The sequence below is a fragment of the Sarcophilus harrisii genome, chromosome 4, assembly GCF_902635505.1.
Source record: "Sarcophilus harrisii chromosome 4, mSarHar1.11, whole genome shotgun sequence".
Classification (NCBI taxonomy): Eukaryota; Metazoa; Chordata; class Mammalia; order Dasyuromorphia; family Dasyuridae; genus Sarcophilus; species Sarcophilus harrisii.
In genome coordinates this window covers 64,540,563-64,568,504 of record NC_045429.1, presented here as the reverse complement: position 1 = coordinate 64,568,504, position 27,942 = coordinate 64,540,563, and the positions used below count along the sequence as shown (strand labels likewise).

At 35.9% G+C, this 27,942-nt stretch overlaps 1 protein-coding gene across 1 annotated transcript in view; it reads right to left on the bottom strand.

Moving 5' to 3' along the window:
- PAPPA2 (pappalysin 2) overlaps positions 1-27,942 on the bottom strand; it is a 363,317-nt gene that overhangs the window by 46,679 nt on the left and 288,696 nt on the right. The window contains exon 20 of the mRNA XM_003767459.3: positions 17,239-17,310. Coding sequence (XP_003767507.1) covers positions 17,239-17,310 — 72 coding nt within the window. The remainder of the gene's footprint in view (positions 1-17,238; positions 17,311-27,942) is intronic.

Below are 27,942 nucleotides of genomic sequence, written 5' to 3'. Positions count from 1 at the left end.
CCCCCCCCCAAAAAAAAAATAGAAAAAGGAAAAAGAAAAGAATCTATATAGAGAAAAATATTTATAGCAGCTGGGGCAAAAAACTGGAAATTGAAGGGATGTACATCAACTGAGGAATGGTTGAACAATGTGTAGAATGTGATTATTATGGAAGAAATGACAAGAAGGATGCTCTCAGAAAGACCAAGAAAGACTAACATGAATTGATGCAAAGTAAAATGTACAAAGTAACAGGAATATTGTAATGTGATCAGCTGTGAATTCTTAGCTGTTCTGGGCAATATAATGATCCTAAAGAACTCTGAAGGACTTATAATGAAAAAATGCAATCTACTCCAGGGAAAAAGCTGGTAGTATCTGAATGCAAGCTGAAGCATACTTTTTTTTTTTACTTTCTTTATTTTTTTTTTGAGGGAATTTTGTGTATGTTTTCTTTCACTAGATAACTAATATGGAAATGTTTTGCATGATTTAACATGTATAACCTATATTGAATTGTTTATCTTCTTATGAAATGGGTGCAAATGGAGGAAGAGAGAGAATTTGGAACTCAAAAGTTTGTTTTAAAAACAAATGTAAAAAATTGTTTTATATGTAATTATGAGAAAATAAAATATTAAATTGAAACAAAAACCAAAAAAAAAAAAAAAAAAAAAAACTTTTACTTGTCACTGGAAAAAATAAAATACTAAATGACTCTCTGCGTTAAATTTGACAAATCTACTCTATGTCTGTCAACTGAAGACCAGCCTAAACCAAGTCACAAATGGTTCATTATCATGTTGTCTATTAGCAGTGGAGCCCCCAAAATAGCATTTTTGAGATTTGTATCCGTGGACCAGTGGCAATGCCCTCAATAATGAAATGATGTATCTATTAGGAATCAAAGTTATTAAGGCTGAAGCTATTTGCAGATAAAAGCCATGTGTTATCTTGTTTTGTTATTAATTTTTATGCTTCTGTACTTCTCTTAATGTCTTATCCCTCATATGGTGCTTTATAAATAATGATGAATTCAATTACCAAGCAACTATAAGCAATGGAGCAGGGGAAGTGAGGGGAGAAGCTAACATTGACAAAACAGACTTTTCAGGCTAGCATATTTTTCATTCTTATAATTTTCTGTCTTATAACTTTCCTTCTTGTAATAATTTAGGATGTGAAGATGCTATAAAGAGAAAGTAAGAAATGGATATACCATAACAATAACAAGGAGAAAATGGAAAGCAAATGAAAATAATCAAAGAATAAATAAATGGAGAGAAAAACAGAAATTGAACATCACTCATTTCAGAGAATGGGAATTTACAGGGTGACAATTTGACCCACACATGAGATTCAGCCCATGATGGAAGCAATCGCCTGCAAATCACACAGGGAAAAATTGGTGCTTCTCCGTGGCACGTTAGATATGCATAAATTCTCATGAATACTCTTCAGCTAGATGGGGTGTTACAATTTCCATGGTTGGACTTTAAGGCTTTATTTTTTTTCTTTAAGGAAAAAAAAAACAATGCTTTTTTGATTTCAAGATGAAAACCTAGTTCTAATTAACAGTTGGAGTCAGATTTTCAGAGATTCCAGCTGGAACAATAAAGCAGAATTCTGAATGAGACTCTGGGCATGTCTAAAGACATGTCCGAGTTTTCTGCTTGGTGTAAAAGCTGCCTACAGCTGGGGGCACAAAGCACAAACCCATCTCCAGGGTATCAGGTCTTTGGTTGGCAGCAATCTAGGGAGACAGTGCCAACTTATGCCAATTTTCAGTCCTTATTTTGGAGCTGAACCCAGAATTAGACGGTTGGGAGCCACTCTGTCTCATTCTTTGCCAAAAGTGATGCCCTTCTTATATGTCTAACCAAAATTTTACCATGATATCATATATATTCATCCTCAGGTGCCAGGGAGTTTTTCCAAGCAACAAAACAAAAACAAAATAAAGCTAAATTTTAAGTTTCAAATGATCCATCCTTTGAGAAACTGGGAAAGGATCATTATGCTCAATTTATAGATACCTAAAGTGATAACTAAAGTAATAACTAACATTTACAGAAATTTTCAAAATCTTTACATTTTTTCGCCTTTGATCCTCACAGTAACTCCTTGAAGTAAATGTTATAGATATTGTTAGCTTTGTTTTAAAGATGAAATAATTAAAACCAAGATAAATGACTTGCCCAGGATCACACAGTTAGTTAAATCTCTAAAGTCTGAAATCAGAAAACAAGTTTTTTCTGATTCTAAGTTCAGTGCTTGTATTCACTACACAAGGCTGCTTGCCAACAGAGAGATCCAGTAATTGCTGCCTATGAAGTAACTAATAAAAACTAAATCATTATGAAACAAGAGAAAGATCAGTAACTTCATAACCACACAAGTGATAAAGTTAGATTGGAACATTTGGTTCTTTGTACTCAGATGTTAAGTAGAGACAATCTTTTGAAGAACACATACAAAAGCTTATCCTCAGGTGAAAAAGTTTTTTTTTTTTTTTCCAAAGACCAATTATAGTCCACCTAGTTAGACTTCTAAGCACAGTTGGGGATGTGGTAATACTATAAAATCTAAGAGTTTAGTCACAGTGAAATATTTTATGGTCTTTTAATTTTACCTTATCTACAAAGGATTTTGCAAATACAGGAAAATTACTATGATTGATGATGGTGATGGAGATATTATAAAAAGGCATAAATAAAATGAAAAAAAGGAAAGGAGAGGAGAGGAGAGAGAAACAAAGGGAAAAGAAGGTAAAGAAAAGAAAGAAAAGATTAAAAAAATTCAATGCTTGGAAGACAAAAAAGAAGGAAGAAAAAAAGATAAAGATTCCAGAATCAGAGAAGGGAGTCAGCCCTGGTAGCCTAGAAACAATGACTTTTATAGCTAGTTCCTTTTGTAAAAGAAAACCAATCCATTTACTTCAGAAAACTGACATTCTTGATAATTTAAGAGCCACCAATCACAGAAATTCCTGTGAAGTGGCACTTATTAACATTCAATCTCTTGAGGAAAAAGTCTTTTAATCCTCTTAGGAGGCTATCATCTTGCTGCTACAGGAACTGCAACTTTTTAATTTGAGGTCACTGAAGCCCCTCGCGTATAGTTTTGTTTCTATTTTATCTTTCAGGTTGAGATCCCAAGAAGTATTATAATATTCTTGTCATTTTAGCACCTCCTCTGCTTCCAATATTACAATGGATCATCCCTTAATTCCATAAACAAACCTTTGGAATGGACATAAGCAATATCACATGGTTAGACTCTAAATGGTCTTCACCATTTTTATCTCCTTATTATATATATCAAGTAAGACATAAAATAGTACCTGATTCATTCATAAAACATGCCCCCGGCCAAAGGCTGTTAGACAATAATGTAACCTTTTCTCTTTAGTCCAGTCAAGCTTACATCTCTCTCTGTGTGTGTTCATGGCTTTTATCTCCAGATATTTAATTGATCATTCTGTATCCTTAAATTTACCTGAATTTTCCCATCCACTGAAAATGGGAACTCATCCACTGAGTTTCCAGTACAACTGTAGCTATTCTGCTTTAACTCAAACACCCTAAGAAACTAGAATATAAAGCATGATGGAAAGTCTATCTCTTTCACCTTCATCTTGTTTGACACTGGTTATTGTTCCTTAGACACAGTACTTGAGATCTTGTCTGTTTTCTCCTTGGATATGCTTCAAGGCTATAATGTTCTCCCTTTTCACCTATGCCTGGCATCCCTGGTTTCTTTCAAAACTCAGCTGAAATTCTTTCTGCAGAAGTCCTTTTCTGGTATGCTAATCAACTTCTCCACCCTTTTAAGGATACTTCTATTCTCCAATTTTCTTGCATTTACTTGATTATTTACATATTGCCTCCTCCATTATTTTGTAAGCTCTTTGAGGACTGGGACTGTTTTGGGGTCTTTGATTTTTTTGTATCCCCATCTCTTAGCAAAATGTCTAGCATACAATAAGCATGATTATGGATCAAGTGATGGCTCTATACCTTATCTGTGATTGAGATATAAAGGCAAAGCAGCATCTCAGATAATAAGAAGAAAGCAAAGAAAAAGAAAAATCTGGAAGAAAAATAAGACTTAAGATGGAAGAGGGAAGAGAGAGGAACCAGATATTCATTATATTTGAGAAGATGGATGGAATTGACAATTAAAACATTGCCGGTGTTATGTATTGTTAAATTGACAAAAAAACATTTTTATACATTTGTATAGGCGAATATATGGATGTCATGAAAGCACAAAGCACATGCAAATCCTTTCCTGCACTAATCCTGTCTCCCAAGTCCTTAATGAATGTGATACTCTATACACAATACAGGATCTGGAGTTGGAGAATATTGGTCCAAATCCTGTGTTTGCTACTTCTGTGATCTTAGGCAAGTAATATAAAGTCTTTAAGTATCAGAGTCTTCAGTGGTGTAAAGAGGAAACTGGACTAGATTTCCATTAAGGTCCCTACTGCACTAAATCTATTCACTTATGATCCTACTTTAGAGTTAAAATGTGGCGAATTCACCATTTTTATCTCATTATATATATCAGGTAAGACATAAAATGATAAATATACTCACCAAAGTATGTTTAGCATTGTAAAAGGAGACCAAGCCCAGATTGGAGAAAACTTTTTCCATGGATGATGAGGGTGCTTCCCATGTTCCTATTAGATGATGACATTATGCTAGGTACATCATAGCCTGAAGCAAATCTGTAACTGATCATAAGAATTTGGCCTTGCCCTCCACACCAGAAAGATAAAGTAGCTGAAAAATATCTATTGCCCATTTGAGTGAAAAGTCTAAAAAGCTTGCCTATGAGAATGTATATCTGAGACAAAGAGCATACATAGATAATGAGTTGTTCCTGTACTTGAATGAAAAAGGAAAAGGGGTTAGATTGTCTCTGAGAAATTATAAAGTCCTTTAATGACCTCAAACTTCAAATGGAAACAAAGGCCTATTTTTTTTAAATTATAGTAAATTTATTTTTAATAAATAGTTTAAGAATCATGTTGGGAGGGAAAATCAGAGCAAAAGTGGAAAATCATGGAAAATATTAAAAAAAAAAAAAAAGAAAAAAGAAATGAACATAGTATATGTTGATTTACATTCAGTCTCCTTAGTTCTTTTTCTGGATGAAGATGGCATTTTCTCTCCAAAGAGGCCTATCTTTTAATACCAACATTTTACTTGCATTAATATATGACTGTAAGACAGGGAATAAAATAGTCCCTAAAGAATTAAAAATGAACATCATGATGAAAGCATTGGAGAAGCACATGTGGATGATGGTAGGCTATGTCATATAACCTATGTGGAACTTTGAAAAATAAGAATGAAAGATGCCATTAAGGAATCATGTAATAGGGAAGAGAAAAATGAGCGGGTGATGTAGTAAAAGAGAGGGATAACAGATGTTCTGGTAGAGCCTTCCACTGGAACCCTTATAATGTCAGGAGAAAGAAATCAAGACTTATCACAATAGGTGCCTCCCTTGTGATGAATTTAGTGGAAAATATGAGCATAAATCACACAGGATGGAATGGATTGATTGTTATCTGCATTACTGAAGAGAACTTCTCTGTCTCTTTTTCTCTGTTTCTGTTTCTCTCTGTTTCTGCCTCTATCTCTCTGTCTCTTCTGTCTCTGTCTCTATCTCTGTCTTCCCTCCCTCCTTCTTTTCCTTCTCTCCCTTTTCCTCTCTCCTCTCTCTCTCTCTTTCTCTCTCTCTCTCTCTCTCTCTCTCTCTGCAGTGTGTCTCTTTCTGTCTCTGTCTCTCTCTGTCTCTCTCTCTCTCAGATATTAAGCCTATGTATTCTCCCCACTAGATTCAATAGTGATTCTCTTTAAAGTATGTATACATTGAAACCTTGCTTTCAGGATTTTATCTAGTGTAGAAATAAAGTTTGCAGGTCTACAATTTTCATGATTCAATCCTTTTCTTTAATCACATGCACACATGCACAGACACTTATACTGACTCTTTGCCAAGCTTTAGACATCTCCTTAGTTTCTCCTGGACTTCAAAACTATGAACTGGTGGCTCCAGTGTGATTTATTTATTAAATAAACAATCCTTCACAGCAACTTCCTCAATTATAGCATTGTTTTCCACCATTTCAATGTGTGTCTCTGTGTTGTTTATTCTTGTTTCCAGTTTTTGTTTTTGTTTTTGTAATGGCAAAGATTTAAATAAAAGGATTGATGTGGGGGGGGGGGGGGGGAGGAAGGAGGGAGGAGAGAGAGAGAGAGAGAGAGAGAGCGTGAGATTGAGAGAATATTTAAAGGTATTAGCTGTCATTCTAAGTCTAATAAAAAGCACTGTTTCCCTTAATTTCTTTTGTGCTGTTGATGTGTGTCAAGCATGTTTTTTTTTCCCCTTTCTCTTCATGTCTTTTGTAATTTGCATCTCATTTCCTGCTTCAGTTTTTCTAATCTTAATCCTATGAGCTTTTCCTATTTTTTTGTATATACTTCCTTGGTAAACTGCTCTAGTTTCCCACTTCCCAGTCCCAGTGTTCCATTTCATAAAACACAGAAAGATGCACTATTTTTTTATTCTTCCTTATTGATCCAATAAAGATTCCCAGGTCCAATATTCTAAGCCAAAGGTAGGATCTCAACTTTAGGATGGCAGCCAAACTTTAAGGACATAAAAGAAGATATACCTTAAGCAATGATTATGACAAGCAATGACAGAAATGTCCCACCCAAATTTGTGTAGAGTCACCAAAACCAAAAACCTTAAATAATTCTTTTAAAATTTTCCTGGAGGCTTCACAAGCTTTTAGTAAAATACTTCCACACATATTATACAGGAAACAGAGGCATAAAAGAGATAGATTTATATATAATTGAGTTGTTTTCCCAATTCTTACTGTGTGGTGCTTTACTATATATGACCCCATCTAGAAAGTATACTTTTCAAAGTGTATACTTCCTTTTATTTTCTCTCTATCTTCTCTTGAAGAGTAAATGGGTCAAGTAATCATGGACCTTTGTACAAAAAAGCATTAACAAATCTATTTTTATGGGAATATATATGGGAAAGGAATAGGAACCTGCAAAGAATATCTTCCCTGTGGGATGGCAGAGCGTAGATACGAGCACAGACGGTGCTCCATTTGGTATCTCTTAGAAGCTCCACCCCTCCAAAAATGTATCAAGGTTTGAAAAAATTATTACAAGTATAATATTCACAGAAGTTTAATTTTCTGTGGGGAAGTAAATAGGACCTAGATATTCTTGGATTAGGAAGAATATTCAAAGCTCATCTAGTCTAACTTTTTCATTTTGTATATGAGGAAAACTGAAATTCTGGGACATTAAGTGATTTGCTCCAACTTACAGAGGGAATGAACATCCAAGATGGGATTTGAAGCAGGTCTCTGCTTCTACAACCAGTGTTCTTTCTATACAAGGACAAATTCCTAAGTTAATTAAGTCTGTCACCTAAATATTTTTTAAGCACCCACTATGGGCCAGGCACTGTCTCAGTTCTGAAAATATAAACAAAGTCAAAAAAAACCAGTCCTCATTCTTGTAGCTTACAGTCTAATGGGGGAAACAATATGAAACAACTACATACAAGCAGAATATATACAGAATAAATGGGAGAAAGTGATGAACAGAGGCAAGGCACTAGAATCTGTAGAGATGAGAAGATGTAGATTGTAGAAGTTGGGATTTTAGCATAGACTCAAAGAAAAATAGGGAAGTCACATTGCAAAGTTAAAGAACGAGAGCAGTTAAATTCAGTTAAAAAAACTCAGAATTGGATGATACGGTGTAGAAAGAATAGCAAAGAGGTCATTGTTACTGGGTTTCAGAATTCATGGTGGGGCCTAAGGTATAAGGAAAAAAATAGTAGACTAGGGGGAAACAGTTTATGAAGGACATTGCCAAAAAAGGGATTTTTTTCTTAAATTGTAGAAGTGATAGATGTCACTGGAGTTTATTGAGTGAAGAGCTGATATGATCAGACCCATGTGTATGTGTATACATATATAAATATAACTATCTATCCACATAATGTAGTTTTATGTGTATATATGTATATTTGGGCTGAAATGCATACAAATACAGAGGTTTAGAGAAAAGATTGGGATCGTACATACACACACACATACACATAAATATATATGTGTGTATGTATATACAGACATTCATATATATATATGTGTGTGATATATACACATATATGTGCATATACACATATACATATACATATTTATCCAGTCCCAGTGTTTCCTGAGCTTCAGTCTCCCATTACCAATTCCTTATTGGCCATTTTCAAACTGAATATCCCAGACATCTCACATAATATGTCTAAAATTGGCCTTGTTATCTTTTCCTTGGAATCTACTCTCTTTCATAGTTCCTTATTTATGTTTTTTTCAAGTTTATTTATTCTTAATACACATTGTTTTATGAATCATGTTGGGAGAGAAAAATCAGAGCAAAAGGGGAAAATGCCAGGAAAGAGAAAAAAAAAAAGAAACAAATAAGAAATGAACATAGTATGTGTTGATTTACATTCAATCTCCTTAGTTCTGTTTCTGGATGCAGATGGCATCTTCTATCCAAAGTTTATTGGGATTGCTTTGGATCATTGAATCACTGAGAAGAACCAAGGCTTTCATAGTTGATCATTGCACATTCTTGCTGTTATTTTGTACAATGGTTCCTGGTTCTGCTTGTTTTGATCAGCATCAGTTCATGTGAATTTTTCTAGGCCTTTCTAAAAGTCAATTTGTTCATCATTTTTATAGAATGATAATATTCCATTTCCTTCATGTACCACAACTTATTCAGTCATTCCACAAGTGATGGGCAACCACTCAGTTTCCAGTTTCTTGCCACTACAAAAAGAGCTGCTACAAATATGTTTGTACATGTGGGCCCTTTTCCCTCCTTTATAATTTCCTTGGGATACAGACCCAATAATGGCACTGCTGGGTCAAAAGGCTTCCTTATTTATACTGAAAGCACCTTTATTTTTCCTATCTCCTAATTTTTCAGCCTGAGGCTTATCTTCAACCACTCATTTTCCTTTACCTCACTTTTTCCACATATCTCATCATTTGCATCCCATCCTTCTTCTCATTCATGTAGATCTTCCCTCATTTCAGGCCTTCATCAGCTCTTACCTAGATAATTACAACTGTCTCATAATTGAGACAATATTTCTACCTCATGTATCTTCCCACTTTGATCCATCCTCCACACTGTTGTTCTCCTGCTCAAAATATCCAATGGCTTAATCAAGCACAATAATGCATTTATAGAGGAGTTGTAAATTTGTACAGCCATTATGAAAATCACTGTGGAATGCTGTTCAAAAAGCAACTAAACCTCACATATTCTTTGACCTAATGATGCCATTCCTAAGCCTATAAGCCAAAAAGATCAAAGAGAAAAAAAAATATCTCATCCATACAGAATTATTTACAGTAGTTCTTTTGAAGTTCAGGAAACTAAGGGGGTACCTATCATTTGACACAAATTATGGCATATAAATATAATGGGATATTACTGTATTGTAAGACATGATGAATAGAATAATTTTGGAGAAAACTGGAAAAAACTTGTTTGAATTGATTATAGAGTGGAGTAGAATCAAGAAAATAATATAAATGATAACAATTATTTTGAAGCGACAAATAATGTTGAAAGACTTTAGAACTCTGATCAATTCAATGACTAACACAAAGCTAATGGACAAATGATGAGCCATACCACCCACCTACTGACAGGGAAGTGATGGATTCAGGATGCTGAATGAAGCATATACTTTTTTGTACATGGCTGAAATAGGAGTTTGTTTTGCTTGAGTATGCATTTTAAGTATTTTCTTTTCTTTTCTTTTTTGATGTTTGGGGGCATAGGAGGAAGGAAAATATTTTTTTTCATTAAAGAAGGAATTTTTTTCAATTTATCTGGTTTATCTTCCCTCTAGAATAAAAAAAAAATCCTCTATTAGTTTTTAAAATCCTTCACAAACTGGCCCCAGTCTTTTTATGGCTTCATTGTACGTTTCTCCTTCAGCAAAGTGCCTGGAACACACTAGATTCTTAATAAATACTTGTTGTCTTAACTTGACTCATACTCTGCAATTGGGCCAAATTGGAGTTCACTATGCTCTTCACAACATGTCCTCTCTCTATGTCTTTGTACTGAATATTCTCAATTCCTCAAAGGCCTCTTTCCTGGCCTCCCCTTCATAGCATTTCTATCTTCCTTCACTTAATCAATAAATCAATATATTTATAAGCATTTATTAAGTTCATTCTACATACCAAACACTGTGCTAAGAGCAGAAGATACAAATAGAAAAATAGAAGAGGTTCCATATTTCTAAAGACCTTACATTCTAAATAAGAGGGACAACATATATAACCATGATCAGCTACAAGGACAGTTGTCTCTTTCTATACTCTGTCTCAGTGAGTTCATGAGCTGTTGAGGGATCAGATTTCATTCCATACAAATGACTCTTAAATCTACATATCTAGCTCTCATGTGTCTGAGGAGGAAAAGAGAAAAGAGGTGATGGAAGAGAAAAAATACATTAATGAATTTTGTTCTGTATTATAAACTTCATTCTGGACATCTCATCTGAATGTCTTCTAAACATGTCGAACGGAACATTTCCAAAATGGAAGTCATTGTCTTCCCTACCTCTGTCAAACCCAATCATCCCCCTAACTTCCTTATTTTTGTTTGGGACATCCTCCCAATCATTATAATTTCAACTTAGAGTCAAATACTATTCTCTTTCCCCTTGCACTATCCAATCTATTGCCAAGCCTTGTTGATTTTTCTATATTAACTCTCTTGTCTGTCTCTCCAAGTATAGTGAATAAGCCAGGATCCAATTCTATCCATTGTCCAAAACCAGAATTCCAAGCTGTATTACAGCTCAAGGAGTTTCATCACTAAGAACCTTCATATCTTTTGTGTCTATGGCCATCTCTCCAATTGCATAATCCCAACCCTACTTTAAGCCTTCATCATGTTTCTCGAGGATTGTTATTTTTCTGGATTGGTTTCCCACCTAATTTAACTTCCCTCCAATCCATTCTCTACAGAATTATCAAACTGATAAACCTAAATCAAAAGTCGAACCATATCACTTCCCTAGCAAAGAAGCATCGGTGTTTCCTTATTACTTCTGGGATAAAACACACAAAACTACTATTTGACATTTAAAGTCTTTTACCATCTGACTCCAAGCTATCTTTCCAGAATTTATATTACTTTGCCTATCCCTCAGGTACTCCATGTTCCAGACAAACTGACCTTCTTTTCATCTCTTGGACAGGAAATTCTATTCCCCACCTTCCCATCTTTCTGCAGTCTGTCCTCCATGCCTAGAAGGCTCTTTTTTCATTAAAGGATCAGCTGAAGTGTCATTTCCTACACAATGTCTTTTTACTATCCCCAAGAGTTAGCAATACCTCAGCAATAGCCCTATTGAGATTACTTTGTATTTGTTTACTATATATTTCATATTTATTGATCTAAGTACATGATGATTTCCCCAGGGGAATATGAATTTCTTGGGGGAAGAGCTTTTTGGTGATTTTGTATTTCCTATACCCAATATTTTGCCTGGACTAAGAAAATTAAATTTATTTACAGGTTCAGTGGAATCAGAGATAGGCCAAAGTATTTGTGTTGCTTCAGCAAGGCTTAAAACTTGAACCCCCTATGTTCCAATTAAAAAAAAAAAAAATCCCTTATATGCCACAATTCACTGGAGACTTTGAGACTTTCCTGTGATACAGACAATTAGCTACAAAATACATATCCATATATCACAGAGAGCAGCATTTCTGACATTCAACATTTGAACTTATAAAAATTAAGATGAAAAAGCATCTTTTGTTGCTCATCCCTTCCTTTTCTCCTCCACTTCCCTCTGAAAATATCCTTGTGTTTGGATCCAGCTTGGCACAGAGCAAAAATACTAAACTTGGGAAGGAAAAATGAGATTGGGTCCAAGGCCATACACGAACAGACTAGGTGTATGACAACTGGAAAATCACTTAAATTTTCTGAGTTTCAGTTTTCCCAACTGTAAAATGGGCATAGTAATAGGAAAACCCATGGCAAATTTCCCTCCCAGTTCTGCTTTTGATTCTCTGGCTTTAAATATTTGTTCCCTAGGTGCTTTCTCAGAGGGTGAGGCCCTCTTTTCTGATTACTGAGTTAATATCCAGAAATTCCATAGGAGGAAGTGTCCAGACCAGACTAGCTGATTCCTTTCTTACATATACTCTAAATTGTCTGTTTTTTTGACATCCTACCCTCCTCCAGTGAGCACCTTTTGCTGTTCAGCTCCCTTTCATGTATATTTTTCCTCCATTAGAAAATAAGCTCCCTGTTTTTCTTTTTACTTTTATTTGTATTTTCAGTGTCTGGTTCACAGTAAATACTGAATAATGTTCTCTATCTCTCTATCCACCTACCTATCTAAAACCACATTTAATGTTATATGAATGTGAACTCTTATAAGTATGCCTTAAGAAGCTACTTAACTTAACTACCTTTATAAAGTTCTTTCTCTGGATGCAAATACACTTACATTTTTACAAATAATTTACTCCATATTTTTACCAATGCCTTGTGAATTATGTATATTTCTATTACATTATAACAATCACCTTTGTTTCTTTTCTCCTCTTCCTCCTCTTCTTCTCCCTGTCCTTCTAATTGTCTTTCTCCTTCTGTTCCCCTTCACCTTTTCTCCTTCCTCTTCCTCTTTGACTATCATTTTCCCTACACTCCAAGATAAACTGTAAGTTGAATGAAATTGGCCTTTGGGGGAAGGGAAAAGCAAATATTTCTTCAAATTGGTATCTTAGACTATAGCTCACTGTTACAGTAGTTTAATATCTATTCTATAATCATCATTTCTTAAGAAGCTTTGGTACAAATGAGAGATGCGGATGACATGATCCCTTACCTCAAGGAGTCTGTAGTAAAATATGGAAAATGAACATATACATATACAATTCTTAGGGGGTTAAATTGCATGCCCCACCAAGACCCATTTCAACTCTCAACCTATCACCCTGTGAGCTAGAGAATAACTTCAAAAGAACATACATTAGACTGATATTATATACAACTTGTATAAAAAGCAACCACTCAATAATCATTTATTGAGGATCCATTTTGTGCCAGGTTCTATGCCAAACCCTGGGAATGACAAGAGAGACAACCAGGAATTTATATACTAATAGGGGAGCGAACGTGTAAATAGCTATATATGAGCTAAATGCAGTATAAAAGGAATCATACAGAGAAGATTCAAGTCAATAAGTTTACTGGAAAAGCCCTGTTGCTGAAGATAGAATTTGAGCTGCCCTTGAATAAATAAGTCAGAGATTGGGTGGGGGGAGGTGAATGGGAAGACAACATTCAAGGTATGAAGGACAATCAAGGCAAAGGATGGAGATGAAAGTATGGGATCCTAAAGAATCACCAATCTGAAAATGAAGCTCAGAGAATTGGATACTGTCCCTAGGTAACACCTACACTAAATAGTAAGACCAAGATTCAAGTTCAGGTCACCTGACTCCAAATTCAGGGTTTCTTCTTCTACAAGGATATAGAATTAGTCACAGAGTGTTTTCTGGAAGAAATGAGTTCTGAATTGGCTCCTGAAGGAAGTCTTGGGTATGGGTTGGCAGATTGGACAGGGCAAGGCATCCCAGGTGGAAAGGAAATGACTTGAGCCAAAGCACAAGACTGACATTAAGTAAGATGTGGGTTGAGGGCATTAAGGTGACTGACTGGTTTGGAATGCAGGGACCATGCTGAAAAATAAGAAAGGATAAGGTTTCCTACTATTGCATGGTTGAAATTACTGCCTCAAAAGAACCAGCTTTCAATTTATACCCAATATTTACATGAAAGAGAAAGAAGGAAGGAAGGAAGGAAGGAAGGAAGGAAGGAAGGAAGGAAGGAAGGAAGGAAGGAAGGAAGACATAAGGAGGGAAGAAGGAAAGGGAGGGAAGGAAAGAAGGAAGAAAGGAGGGAGAGAAAGGGGGAGGGAGAGACATGCAGATACAGCTGGAGGTAGAGATAGAAAGAGAGAGAGTTGCAGATGAAATGATCCCTGACCTCAAGGAGATGAGGTATTTTACTACATGTAATATACTACTTTTATTTTACTACAGTAAAATATGGAAGATAAAGATGTACAATTCTAAGGAGGTTGAATTGCATGCCCCACAAGGTCTATTTCAGCTCTCTATGTATCACCCTGTGAACTAAAGAACAACTATGAGAGAGAACAGGAATGAGGGTGATATTATATTTTGTATAATCTGATAAAATTCAACCAATTCAAAGAGAGAGAGAGAGAGAGAGAAGGAAGGAAGGAAAGAAGGAAGGAAGGAAGGAAGGAAGGAAGGAAGGAAGGAAGGAAGGAAAAGAAGAAATAAAGGAAGAAAGAAAATGAAATAAAGAAAGGAAGAAAGAAAATGAAAGAAAAGAAAGGAAGAAAATGAAAGAAAAGAAAGGAAGGAAGGAAGAAAATGAAAGAAAAGAAAGGAAGGAAGGAAGAAAAGAAAGAAAGTAAAAAGAAAGAAAAGAAGGAAGGAGGGAAAAAGGAAAAGAAGGGGAAGGAAAAAGGAAGGAAGGAAGAGAAGGAAGGATGGAAGAAGAGAGGGAAGAGGGTAGGAAGGGTGGAGGGAGGGACTGAGGAAGGAAGGAAAAAGGAAAGAATGAAAGGAGGGAGGGAGATGGAAAGAAAGAAAAAGAGGGAGGGAAAGAGAAAGAGAGGAAAGGGTAAAGAAAAAGAAAAGAAGTCATTCACAGAAGACAGCATGCAAAAACTGTTTAACTAGACTATCCTGCACAACATTTCGTCTTGGCTTCCTCCTGCACTTTCTTCCCTTCACCTTGCTTGCCTCTGTATCTGTTTTCCCTCAGTCTGACTTTGATACTATTCAGTCCTTCTCAGTATTTTTAGATTGCTTTTGATCGAAAAGTTTTTTTTTTTTTTTTCCAAATGTTTCACTCTTCCTCTCCCTATTTCTCATTCTCTCTGGCCAGACTCTTATCAATCCTATTTACCCCCCTTTTATACCTACATTTCTTCTCTCTTCCTTTTCCTTCCCATCCCCATGTGCCCTGATTTCCTCTCCTTCCTCTTCCCCTCCCTCTGTGTGTACCTCTCCATCCAGCTTTGGAGTCAGGAGCCAATATCTGGTCCTTCAAAATCTGCCCTACCCAGAGGGCCCCAGACAACACTTTAGAATAATCTTACTGTCAAAAAAAATTGCCTGGACTAGTTCCCAGGCAGGGAGGAGCTGCGGTTAGAGATGCACAGGCCAAGAAGCTTCTTGTCTGCCTGAGTAATGGGGTAGGGGAATGGTCAATTCTCAGCCATAAGTGTAATGTCAGCAGTTCCGCAGGGCAGGTGGGAAACTCTGGGATGCTAAGCCTTCTGAATGCATTTCAGCAGAGTGACAGTGTGACCTTCGTGTCTTTGGCTGCTGGATCTTATGTTACCAAGGGGCTGACAAGGAGGACAGAGCGATAGCAATAAAAATGCTTCATATTCTTACAATCTGGGAAAAAGTAAAAGCCTTAAACTCAATCCTAACTCCATCATCTGGCTTCCCTCTTTCTATCCTAATGCAGAAGGAGTAACAGAAGGGAATGTTCAGGCTCTCTTTGATCTCTTCCCAGCTCACGGAGTGTTTATTTCCCTCCCTCCTTGGTCCCCTACCCCCAAAGCCTTTCTCTGCCTTTCCTCCCTACCCCCTGCCCTGGAGATGATTCACTCTTTCATTCCCTCCTCCCCTCCCCATTGCCATCTGTTTTCCTAATGATGGCATCCGATGAGCTGTTTTGTTGGCCTTCATCATATAACAAAGCACCTTCCACACTAACTTGTATTTCTCATTTACTCTTCTCAGAATACTTTTTAAAAAATGTCTTCCCTTACCCTTCCCTTTTCACTGTTCCCCATTATTTTCTATACTCCACTACTTAATGTTGCCCTTTCTCTTTGGCCTCATGTATATCACAATTTCATCCAGAAATTGGATTGAGTGAAAGAGAGATACAAATGAATAGGAGGATTAGTGTGTGTATATTTGGCAGTGGGGGTTGGGGGGGGCGAGATTTGGGAGTCAGAGTGTCATAAGAAATGACAGTCCAACTGCTTAGGCTCTAGTGAGCAAGGATGAGCCAGGATTACCTAAGTGTTACTGCTAAGTAGCTTAATTATTCCCACTGAGAGCTTTGGAAGACAAACCTGTTGTGGTTGAGGATGGAATAAGTAAGTATTTGTCACTGGCCAGTTCCAGGGTGGGAAGGTCTCAAGTAGAATGGAACTCTCCCCCACTTTCCTCACATGTCAATTCTTTTTTATCACCCCTTTCTAAGAGAGGCATCCCCCTCAAGCCTCATATTCTTTTCCCCACAGAGCCAGTAGAGTTATGTTTTTCCTTGTATCTTCTCCAATCCCTCTGATTCCCTAAATTATGGACACTCTAGATTCCTGACCTAGAAAATCAACTTGAAAACATAGCTTTGAACAGAACGTATTTTGAGACAACAGTGGACCAATCTAAGTTGAACATAATATAGGCTTGGAGTCAGAAGACCTGGATCCAAATACCGTCATAGTCATCACCTGTAATATTCTTGAACATATCACTAATTTCTCTGGTCCTCAGTCCACCCTCCCCCCAAATACAGGATTAGATTCAATAACATATAAATACTTTTCTAGCTCTAAATCATCCATCTTCTGACCCACATGTGACTCTAGCTCTAGCTTCAAAATCATCAAGGCTATTTTCAGATTTTTTTTTAATTTTTGGAAAAATTCTTTCTTATGCAAACACGATCATGTATATAATGTGTTTGGCTAAGCTCAAAGCATTATAAATCATTACTTATTATTATTAGCTACAATTATTCCTTCACTGGTTCAATACTTGATTACATCTACAAGTGAAAACACTGCCACAGATACTTTGAGATGCTCCTAAAACCCTTGGCCAAATTCAAATTCTAGAGAGTTCACTCAAAGAAATTCAAACTTCAGGGGATCCATCATCTAATTTGTGCAGGTTTCAAAAGGTTCAGTGTTGTAGAAAAAGAAGTGAATGAAAGGATCTTCTTCTAATGAGCAAAAGAGGTGGATTACTCAACCTTACTTTAAAAGGTCAGGTCCTAGGAAGGGAATAAACCTGCTCACCTCACATGATTGGATGCAATGAACCAGGCTAGGATCTGGGTGCCATCTCCTTCTCCCAGTACACACTATGTTCTGAGAAAGAAAGGGAAGAAAACAAAATATTAGTTCAGGGGAAAGAAATTAAGAAGACCCATAGCTTGCCTGACCTTAGGGCCACTTTATAAGACTCATAGAATCTCTGAGTTAAAACTACCATAGTTAATCTTCCAGGACATCCTACTATTGGGAGGCAAATAATTGTTAGGAAAACAAATAATAAAATAAAATGGAAAAATCTCTAGATTTGTAGTCCAAGGAACTGGATTGGGATCTTGATTTAGCTTCTTAATTTCTTTGTGATCTTAGACAAGTCATTGCTCCCTGAGTCACAGTTTCCTGACTAACATGATATAACTGGCCATGATGAGCTCCAAGCTCCCTCCTAGCCATAAATCAATGATCTTACATCCTACTAAAGGGTCCAGAGTGAGCTGAGCTTTCTTAAAACCTTCTAGCCCCATAGTATGGCCTTATAGGAAGTAATTGGGCTCTGAGTAAACATGGCTCCCTGAACCTCTGATCCTCATGATGTAAATGACTAAATAAGGAAGAGAAGTCCATTGAGTGCTTGCTGTGCCTTTGCTGAAGCTATAAATTTTTTTCCTTCCATAGACCATAAAAGGGGGAACACTCATTGTTTAAGCACCTCATAAATGTAGCCCTTTGAAGCAGCTGGGGATCAGCATGACACCACAGGAAAGCTTAAGGAGGGAGCAGTTCCCTCCTGCCCAACACCCAGTACTCCCAGATTTCAAAACATCGCTGCTGAATGCCCATATGACTATGTTTGCAGTCCTGCATCCTGAGAGTAATGAAAGCTCACTGTTGATATGTCTAAGTATTTTTCAATATTGCTGGATTCTAAGTTCCAAGGAACTCTGCAGAGAAAACAGCCCATTCCAAAACAGGAATAAAACCTCTCTCCATCTGGCTACCTTCTCTATCCACCCCTCCAAAAGGCACCAGTATTAGGAAGGGATTGTCTGGTGAGATGAAAGCTCTTCCTTAAAAAAAATTAAAAATTAAAATTATGCCTCTTGTAGCAATGTACTTTTAGAATGCTTTCACAATCCAACAATAAAACAACTAACACACATCCATTAGACAGGCAATGCAGCCATTCAAATGTTCAGAATGATCACCATTTGAAACAGAACCTACCAGACTTATTTTATGTGGAGGAAGGCAGCTCTATTATCCTACAATATTCATACCTCCACAGACATACTAAAATTCTTTCCTTAGACTAAACTCTGTCTTCACAAGACAATTCCAACCAGTTAAAACCATACAATTTAGAATCATAATCAAAATAAAGATCTGGCTAAAGAAAACTTTGCATTGTGATAAGAAAAAGAATGACAAAACCAAGAAATAGAATAAAGGGGATGAGTGATGAGTTTACCAATTTAAAAAAGGTAAACCACTCTGGACAGCTTTGAACTACTTTAGAATCACTCATTTATATGTAAACAAATAATGCACATATGTGATACTTGACTAATTATTTTTTTAAATTATAACTTTTTAATGACAATACATATGCATGGGTAATTTTTTACAACATTATCCCTTGCACTCACTTCTGTTCCGATTTTTTCCTTTCCCTCCCTCTACCCCCTCCCCTAGATGGCAGACAGTCTTATACATGTTAAATGTTATAGTATATCCTAGATACAATATATGTGTGCAGAATTGAACAGTTTTCTTGTTGCACAGGAAGAATTGGATTCAGAAGGTAAAAATGACCCGGGAAGAAAAACAAAAATACAAACAGTTTACACTCATTTCCTAGTGTTGCTTCTCTGGGTATAACTGATTCTGTCCATCATTGATCAATTGGAACTAAGTTAGATCTTCTCTTTGTTGAAGAAATCCACTTGCATCAGAATACATCCTCATACAGTATCATTGTTGTAGTATATATTGATCTCCTGATTCTGCTCATTTCACTCAGCATCAGTAAGTATCTCCAAGCCTCTCTGAAATCATTCTGCTGGTCATTTCTTACAGAACAATAATATTCCGTAACATTCATATACCACAATTTACCCAACTATTCTCCAATTGATGGGCATCCACTCACTTTCCAGTTTCTAGCCACTACAAAAAGGGCTACCACAAACATTCTTGCACATACAGGTCCCTTTCCCTTCTTTAAAATCTCTTTGGAGTATTAAGCCCCAAAGTAACACTGCTGGATCAAAGGGTATGCACAGATTGATAACTTTTGGGGCATAATTCCAGATTGCTCTCCAGCATGGTTGGATTCATTCACAACTCTACCAACAATGCATCAGTGTCCCAGTTTTCCCACATCCCCTCCAAAATTGATCATAATTTTTTTCCTGTCATCTTAGCCAATCTGACAGGTGTGTAGTGGTATCTCAGAGCTGTCTTAACTTGAATTTCTCTGATAAATAGTGATTTGGAACACTCTTTCATATGAGTGGAAATAGTTTCAATTTCATCATCTGAAAATTTTTCATATCCTTTGATCATTTATCAATTGGAGAATGGCTTGATTTCTTATATATTAGAGTCAATTCTCTATATATTTTGGAAATGAGACCTTTATCAGAACCTTTAACTATATAAAAAAAAAAATGTTTTCCTGGTTTGTTGCTTCTCTTCTAATCTTATTTGCATTAGTTTTGTTTGTACAAAGGCTTTTTAATTTGATATAATCAAAATTTTCTATTTTGTGATCAATAATGATCTCTAGTTCTTCTTTGGTCACAAATTCCTTCTTCCTCCACAAGTCTGAGAGGTAAATTATCCTATGTTCCTCTAATTTATTTATGATCTCATTCTTTATGCCTAAATCATGGACCCACTTTGATCTTATCTTAGTGTACAGTGTTAAGTGTGGGTCCATGACTTGGGTAATTATTAAAGCAGGTTTATCAAGAGTCCTTCTTGGCAGTGGTTAGTAATTTGCTAGTTGAAAACAATAAGGCCCATTCATATATTTTAAAGCATTCTGTAATTCAGATGGGTATTCTTTCCTAAATATTCTAAATTCTGACAAGTATTATAGTTATTTGTTTGAATGCATATTTAGTCTCCCTCACAAGACTATAAATTCCTTATGGGTCAGGATTGGCTTTTATTCAATATTATATTCTCCCTCTCACACAGGTTTAACACATCTCTTTCCATCTAGTAAGCATTTATAAAGGATTCCTCATATGTCTACACTTAAATTATTTCAGAATTCCAGAAGACAAGGCCATTAAAATGTAGGCTCATAGATTTATTGAACTCAACCTCTTTTATTTTAACAGCTCAAGAAATTGAGGCACAAAGGTTGAGATCTAAATTTCTTAAATCTTCCTTAGTTTGCTCAGCTGTAAAATGAGAAATAACAACAGCACCTGGTTCTCTCCTCTTTGATATTGTCAGGAGGTTAAAATGAGATATCAGAAAGCTGAAAGCCCTATATAAATGCTAGATATTCTCATTGGCTCTTATTATAAGATAATATTAAGTAATTTTAAGTATTTTTAAAACAGCAACATCAAGAGGCAGAAAGTGCCAACAATGGGATGGGTGGGGAAGGGTGGTGTGTTATGGGATTGGCTTCCAACAGATACTTACAGATTAGAAATTCTGAGAGAGATAGGAAAAGAGAGAATATTGTGTGGAGATACAATTGCCTGGAGTTTGCAAAGGATAATTGTACAAAGCCATGGAGTCAGGAGATAGATTCATCTCCTTAAATCCAATCCAAAAGTTTCCTGCTTCACCACCTGTAGTTGCCTCTCTCCTCCCTCCATCCCCCCATATACTTCCTTTTACGTTCTGCAGCTTTTCAATAGGTTTTTCCTAGTTTGGTTTCTCATCTTTCTATTTTTTTCCCTACATATAGATATAAAATTGATATTCCTACTATAAAGACCTGATCATGTCCCTTCCTTAATTAGAAATCTTTAACAGGATAAACTGCAAGTTCTTCACCTTGTCACCTAAAGCTATCTGTAGCATGATTCTCATTTAACTTTTAACCTTATTTTATATTATTTCTTTTTATACACTCTCTGTTTCAGTGAAACTAGCAAACTAACATTACTGAACCATAAGAAATAATAAACAAGAAGAACTTGAAGGGACAAGAGATTTATATAAGTTGATTTAGCAAATTAAATAGAAAATGAAAATGATAAATAGGACTGCACAATGTAAAAGAAAAGAACAATAAAATGAAATTGACTGCAGTATAGTTGTAATAACCAAACCACTCCAGAAGAGAAATGAGAAAATGGATCTTGTTCTTTTTATTAGAGAGATGAAGTTAAGAGAGAGAAGAATCACAAATAATAAATATCAAGTTTACAAATATAGAAAACTGGTGTATAGTGGCACCATAAGAAGAAACAGTAATCATAAATAGGAACAGGTTTAAGAAAAGGACAATAAGCTAGGTTGGGATATTTTGAATTTGAAATGACAATGTAAAATCCACATGTATATGTGCTATAAGCAAATAGGAGTCAAAAAAATCCAGACAACTAAAGCTGAAATGAAACTTTTAGGCCATTTAGTCCAACCCTCAGTTTTGCCATATTTTCCATTTAATAAAATTAAGGTCTATGGGAGTCAAATGACTTGCCCAAGATCACATAGATAAGTGCCAGTGGTAAAATTACTTACTCCAGAGCCAGTAAATTTCTTACTTTACCATGCTTTCTTCAATAACTGTGGAAATGAAGCTCAGAAGATATAGTGGGACTGACTAGAGACACATATTTGGTAATCAATTATATAAAGGTAATAAATTTGAATGAATAAAATTATTAAAGAGAATTGATATTGAATGAATTGAATGGGATTAAATGAAAATATGAAAGAAAAGAGAGGAGAAAAAGGAAAGGACAAAAGGAAAGGGAATAGAATCAAAGATACATGTTTGGGTTGCAATTACACTTAAAGGGTGGGAAAGAAGATAAAGAACAGATTTTAAGTACTAAGAGAACAGACTTTTGAAATTTTGTAAGCTCAATCATTTACAAACTCTTGCTTTGTTTTCATTGAATGTCACTAATCTTTCTATTAAAGCTGTCCCCAAGTAAACCATTTTTTTGGCAACACATAATCAAAAAATGCAAACTACTGATATTTAAACAAAATTAGTTATTTAAAAGTCTAACATTCAATAATATGCTTTCTTGACCTGTCAGTACTTAAGGGAACGATTGGTTTGTTTAATGATTGGTTGTTTGTGGAGATGTTATCATAATCTATGAAAGTACCAGCCCTTGGGGCAACATTTTCTCTCTTCCCTATTGGGCTGGCACAAAATGCCAATTTGTCTGAAGGCAAGGTATCAAGTATATCTACTTCACTCCTAAAATTTTAGGGGAAAAAAGTCTCTATAGTTTGTTATTGTTGCTATTATTGTTCATCCTTCATTTTCAAAGAGGATCCATGACATTATGAGTGATATCTTGTATGTAAATTGGATTTAAGAAAGGTGGAGATTTCCAATTATCAGCTTAACTCTCTCTTTCAGAGTCATCTGAGTCCAGTAGCAAAAGAAAAGTCCCAAATGTCAATGGCCCGGGATTGTAGGGGATGACCTTGGCAACTTTGAAGTCTGACCGAGCTCTAAAGTGCTCCACAGCTGCCTTTATAACCAGTGGATAAAATGGTTCTCACCCATTCATTCTGCTGAGAAAGTCTTCACATGTTTGTGTGTATATGTAGTTATTGCTGTTGATCAGTAAATTTTAGTCACGTTTGACTTTTTGTGACCCTACTTGGACTTTTTTTGGCAAAGATACTGGAGTGATTTGCCATTTCCTCTCTAGCTCATTTTACATATGGGAAACTTCAGCAAACAGGGTTAAGTAACTTCCCCAGAGTCACATAGCTAGTAAGTGTCTGAGGCAATTTGGAAGATAAGTCTTCCTGACTTCAGGCCGATGCTCTATCCATTTTTCTATATAGCTAATTATACACACATGTATTATATTTTATTTATTAGTGCATATTATATATTATTACATGTATTATATGCATTGGGTATGTATATGTATATGTGTGTGTGTGTATAATAGGTATTCCAAACAAGATGTTACTGATGTTCTTATTTAATAAGAATTAAATAGTCCAAAAAAAAAATGCACAGATTAGCAGGTTTAGGATTTTTTTTCAAGAACAGGAGGAAGGACTGGGAGAAGACAAAAAAATGATCAAAGTGATGTAATAGTGATGAGGGGAGCCTCAAAACTTTTTCTTTTTGTCTCTCTGACTTTGGGGGTGAGCCATAAGATAAAGCATTTAAAAAGCTCCTTGAAGGAGGATTCTCCTTGAAGCCTGCCTCTGTAAAAGACTAACCCCAGGGAATCAAGATAAAGTGGTTTCTTTTGGTGGTACTAGTTGAAGTAATCTCATTTAGGTTAGATCTAGATTTCTATTGACCCCTATTAAGCTGAAATTTGGCTCAAAACCACTCCCAATAAGTGGTTTCATCTAAACCTGGGGGCAGTGACAGCACTGAGAGAATCTCATTCAGTTGAAACTTTTATCTCAGATTTCCTTTTTAAAATGGCAATTTTAAACTCATCTCTTTGCAGAGGATCTAGCATGCTATGCCAAGGAACCTCTCTGTCCCCTTGTCATGAGCTGCAATCCTCTGCCTGCTGAAATGATAGTCTCTTTCAGTGTTACTGGCTCTTTATTTTTCTCTCCTATTTCCCTAACAAGACCTTATTCACTTTCTCTGCCAAGATAGGATTTTTCCACTAACAACTTTATATCCCTCTGTCGGGACCTTGCCACCACGGAATTCAGCTTTTCTATTCATGCATAGCAAAGGCTGACTTCTCAATGCCTATAAACTTCTTTTTGCCAGTCTAGATTTTCAGGTTCATTATGAAGGACCTCTGCACCCACCAAAGGGGTTCCCATAACTCCTTGCCTTGCACCAAACCTCATCATTTGGGGACACAGCCCTAGACCTCTTTATTTGGCTCCCTGACCACCGGGAATCAAGGGGAGCTGAACCTCTTCAACAGGAACTGTGTACCCCTGATCCTTGGCTGGGGGGGGGGGGGGGGGGGGGGTGGACCTGGGTTGGAAAAACCTTAAATCTCAACCCCTCCTGATCTTTGGGAGCATTCCCATCTTCCTACTTGATTCCCAGGGGAAACTCCCCTACCTACAATTTATTTGGAGGTCTTGGCCTGGGGCATAATTACCATTCATTGTTGATTAATTCCTCAATTAATCTGGAGATAGCTCCTTAGCCCCGGCTTCTCAGTGTAAATGAACTCCCCCCCCCAAAAAAAAAAAAAAAAAAAAAAAAAAAAACCTGGCTTGGAAATGGGGACTGCAAATTCTTTCACAAAAACCTGCTGTTAGGGTTCTCTTTCATCCCTCAACAAAAGGACAAAAAGAGCCTACCTGCTTCTGATAAGACAGTTTTGTGAGCCTAATGGTGAGGTGGGAGAAGTAGCTCTCTGTCAATGGACAAGTAATTATGTATGGTAAACTGTACTACCGTATCCTCATCTATAAAATAAAGAAATTGCACTCCATAATTTCTAAGGCCAATTTCTGTCCTAATTCTATCATCCTATGTGGGTGGAGTAGTGAGAAGATTGTGTAGAGCTGCTAATAGATAATAAAAATGATAGAGGATGTCTCAATATCACAATTTGAAAGTTTTCCCAACTTTTTGGCTCTTTGGGCTTCAGAGAACTGAAACACAGATTGGAAGAGCGCTTACTAGCTCCTGGTAAGTATTAAACTAGCAATCAGGTGATCTCTGGTAAAAACAATTACTTACTTTCTCTCCCTATGTTCTGAAACTTCCAAAAGATAAATAGCAGATGTTTTCCCTTTTGTCCTCCCCTTCTTTCCCTTCCCTAGAAAACTGAAAGGTCTGTCAAATGTTGATACCTAAGACCTGCCTTCTGTTTAGGAAATTCTATCCAAGTAGCTCTACTCTGTTCAGATTTATTTTAGACTCGGCTCACTGTAAAACATTTATAGTTCAACTTTGGCTGCTCAGAATGTATTTTTAATTTATATTATTGCTATTTTTAATTGTCAGAGAGTTTGCTGGACATTATCACTTGATCTTGTTATTAATAAGAACCAAGCACAAACAATTCCTTACATATTTCTGTAGTTATTGTTCCATCCAACATGAGAGGGCACTAGGGGAAGATACTCAATCACCCTTATGTCTCAGAGAATCTGCTACTTCTGTCTCTAAGCTGAAGGTTGTGTGTTTATGTGTGTCTGTATATGTATATATAACAATACTAATTCAATGTGAATTTGATTTCACATTAATTCACATTAATTCAATGTGAACTTAGGCTCCTTGAGATATGATGGGCCTAAGCAAAGAGTCACCAGTCATAAAGGACTCCTAAGGAAGGAGGCAAAGTCATGTGAACTGTTTGTATAAAATTTTTCATCTCTCCATGTGCAAATTAAAAACACAAAAGAAGTCACAAGACTCACTTGGAATGACAGAGATGAATAGATCTGGCCTTTAGGGAATTGACCAAAGAAGATTATAGTGGTCTTTACAGTTAGCTTTGTCCATATTACATTAATAATATTATTACAAAATTGTGTCATCTGTATGACTTTATGTGACCTGTGCCTATAACAATGGCTTTCTTTTAAATGGAAGCTGTAGGTGATACCATGATTCGCTTCAGAACATCCCACGGCAAAAGAAATAGTAAATGAATTGTAATCTTATTATTCTCCTTCTTCTCTTCCCCACTCACAAAATACTTAAGACCTATCCTTTTTAATTAAGGGATAATTAGCTTGTACCAAAAGTCTTCTGAAAGATTAAAAACTAATAGAAACTAATAAAGAAGGTGAACACTTGTCAGGATATATTTAAGAAGTTCATTTATTCAAGTCCCCATAGATGCTTCCCCTAAAAATCCCACTGATGGTGATAAAGATGATGATAGTACTACAGAATGGGAAAATAATGCAATAAATAAAACCTGTTCAGTTTTGTTTTTTTTTTTGCTTTCTATAACTTCCTTATGGGATAGATACTTAGAGAATCATGTCTGTCTCAGAGATAATCAGAAAAACTACTGAGAGGCCTGAGAGCAAACTAGAGAAGTGAGGTAATCCATCTATGGTATTGTCAAAGAACAAAAGTATTTGAATTAATTATTGATTTTGAAATACTAAATTTGCACTTAGGCAATCATTAAATATTGGTTGAGTTAACAAATGAATATATTAAAGTGGAAAATGGCCAATGTCCATTGAAAGCTTCTCCTAAAACTCTCTCTTGCACTGTAGAGCTTTTATAGGTTATATTAATTACTTCCTTTCAAAATGGAAACGTGAAGTAATAGAGTAATGCTAACATACAATTTTAGTCTGTATTGTGGGAAGTAGATAAATGCTCAAATGCTATAATTTACCATACATAAAGAAAAAGTGACATATGACCATAACATTGAAAATGTGAGGGAAAGTATATGTTATGAAAAAATGATCACAATAAAAAATAATGGTAAAGTTGATTTCCATTATTCTTTTCCACCAGATGTTTTCATCTTAGAATTCAAATGCTGAAAGCAGCCCTGGTGTTAGTCTAACACCACTTTTTTTTTTTATTATTTTAACAGATGAGGAAACTGAGACCAAGGTACACAAAGGTAATGTCCAGATCCAAGATCCTAGAATTGTCCAAAGTCAAAAAGGTGTTAAGTAGTAGACCTATGAATTAAACCAAGTCCTTTGGATTCCAAGACTTATGTTGTTTTCATTTGATCATGTCACCAATGTACTAACTTTTGGGATAGAATATGAATGGCATTTCTCAAGTAAATATTATGCAACAAAAATTATACCTCAAATTTATAAAGAAAAACAAGGAATAATACTAGCTTTTATGAACATGTATGAGAAGAGTTGTGGGTAGGGTAGGAGTAGGGACGGAAATAGCATGGAAAATAACATGGAAAAGTGGAGTAACTGAGATGAAATTTTATTTCTTAGGTAATTGATAGGCTTATCTTTAAGAAAATATTCATTAGAATTTAAAATGTACAAGAGATCTTATATGTTTCATTTGTATAGTAGATATAATAGAATGTTCACTTATTCTCAGACCTTCATTTAGTTATACCAATTATGATTTCTCAATCCTGGCCCACTAGCAATCTAACCCAATGTATCCAATAATGTACCCATACAGATTTACATCACAATGGTATTAGGAATAATTGCTAGTAAGAAATGCTGGGAAGAAAGAAGAGGGAGGGAACTTTTTTCTTTTTTTTTTCCTCTCAGATTATTGTGATTGTTGTATCATTTGCCAACATGAATGACATGCAAGTGCTTATGTTCTTCTGTTCTGACATAAATCTTTGAAAGAAATCTTATGTGATTGATGTGTATAGATGGATAGAGTGATCCCAGTCTCTAAACTTTTTCCTATACTTTTTCTTTTTTAATGAATGAAACATGACTCCTCCAGGGACTAAAATTTTTTGGTTCCTCCAAGGAAACAGCTGATCCAGCATTTCCTTTGCCAACATAGACTAGTAAGGCAATTAATACCCTGCCCTCTCTCAAGTTTGACTCACCTTACTACTCTCAACCTACGTAAAGGTTGTTTTTATTACTGTTCTTTCATTTTTAGTCTGACTCTATCTTATTTTT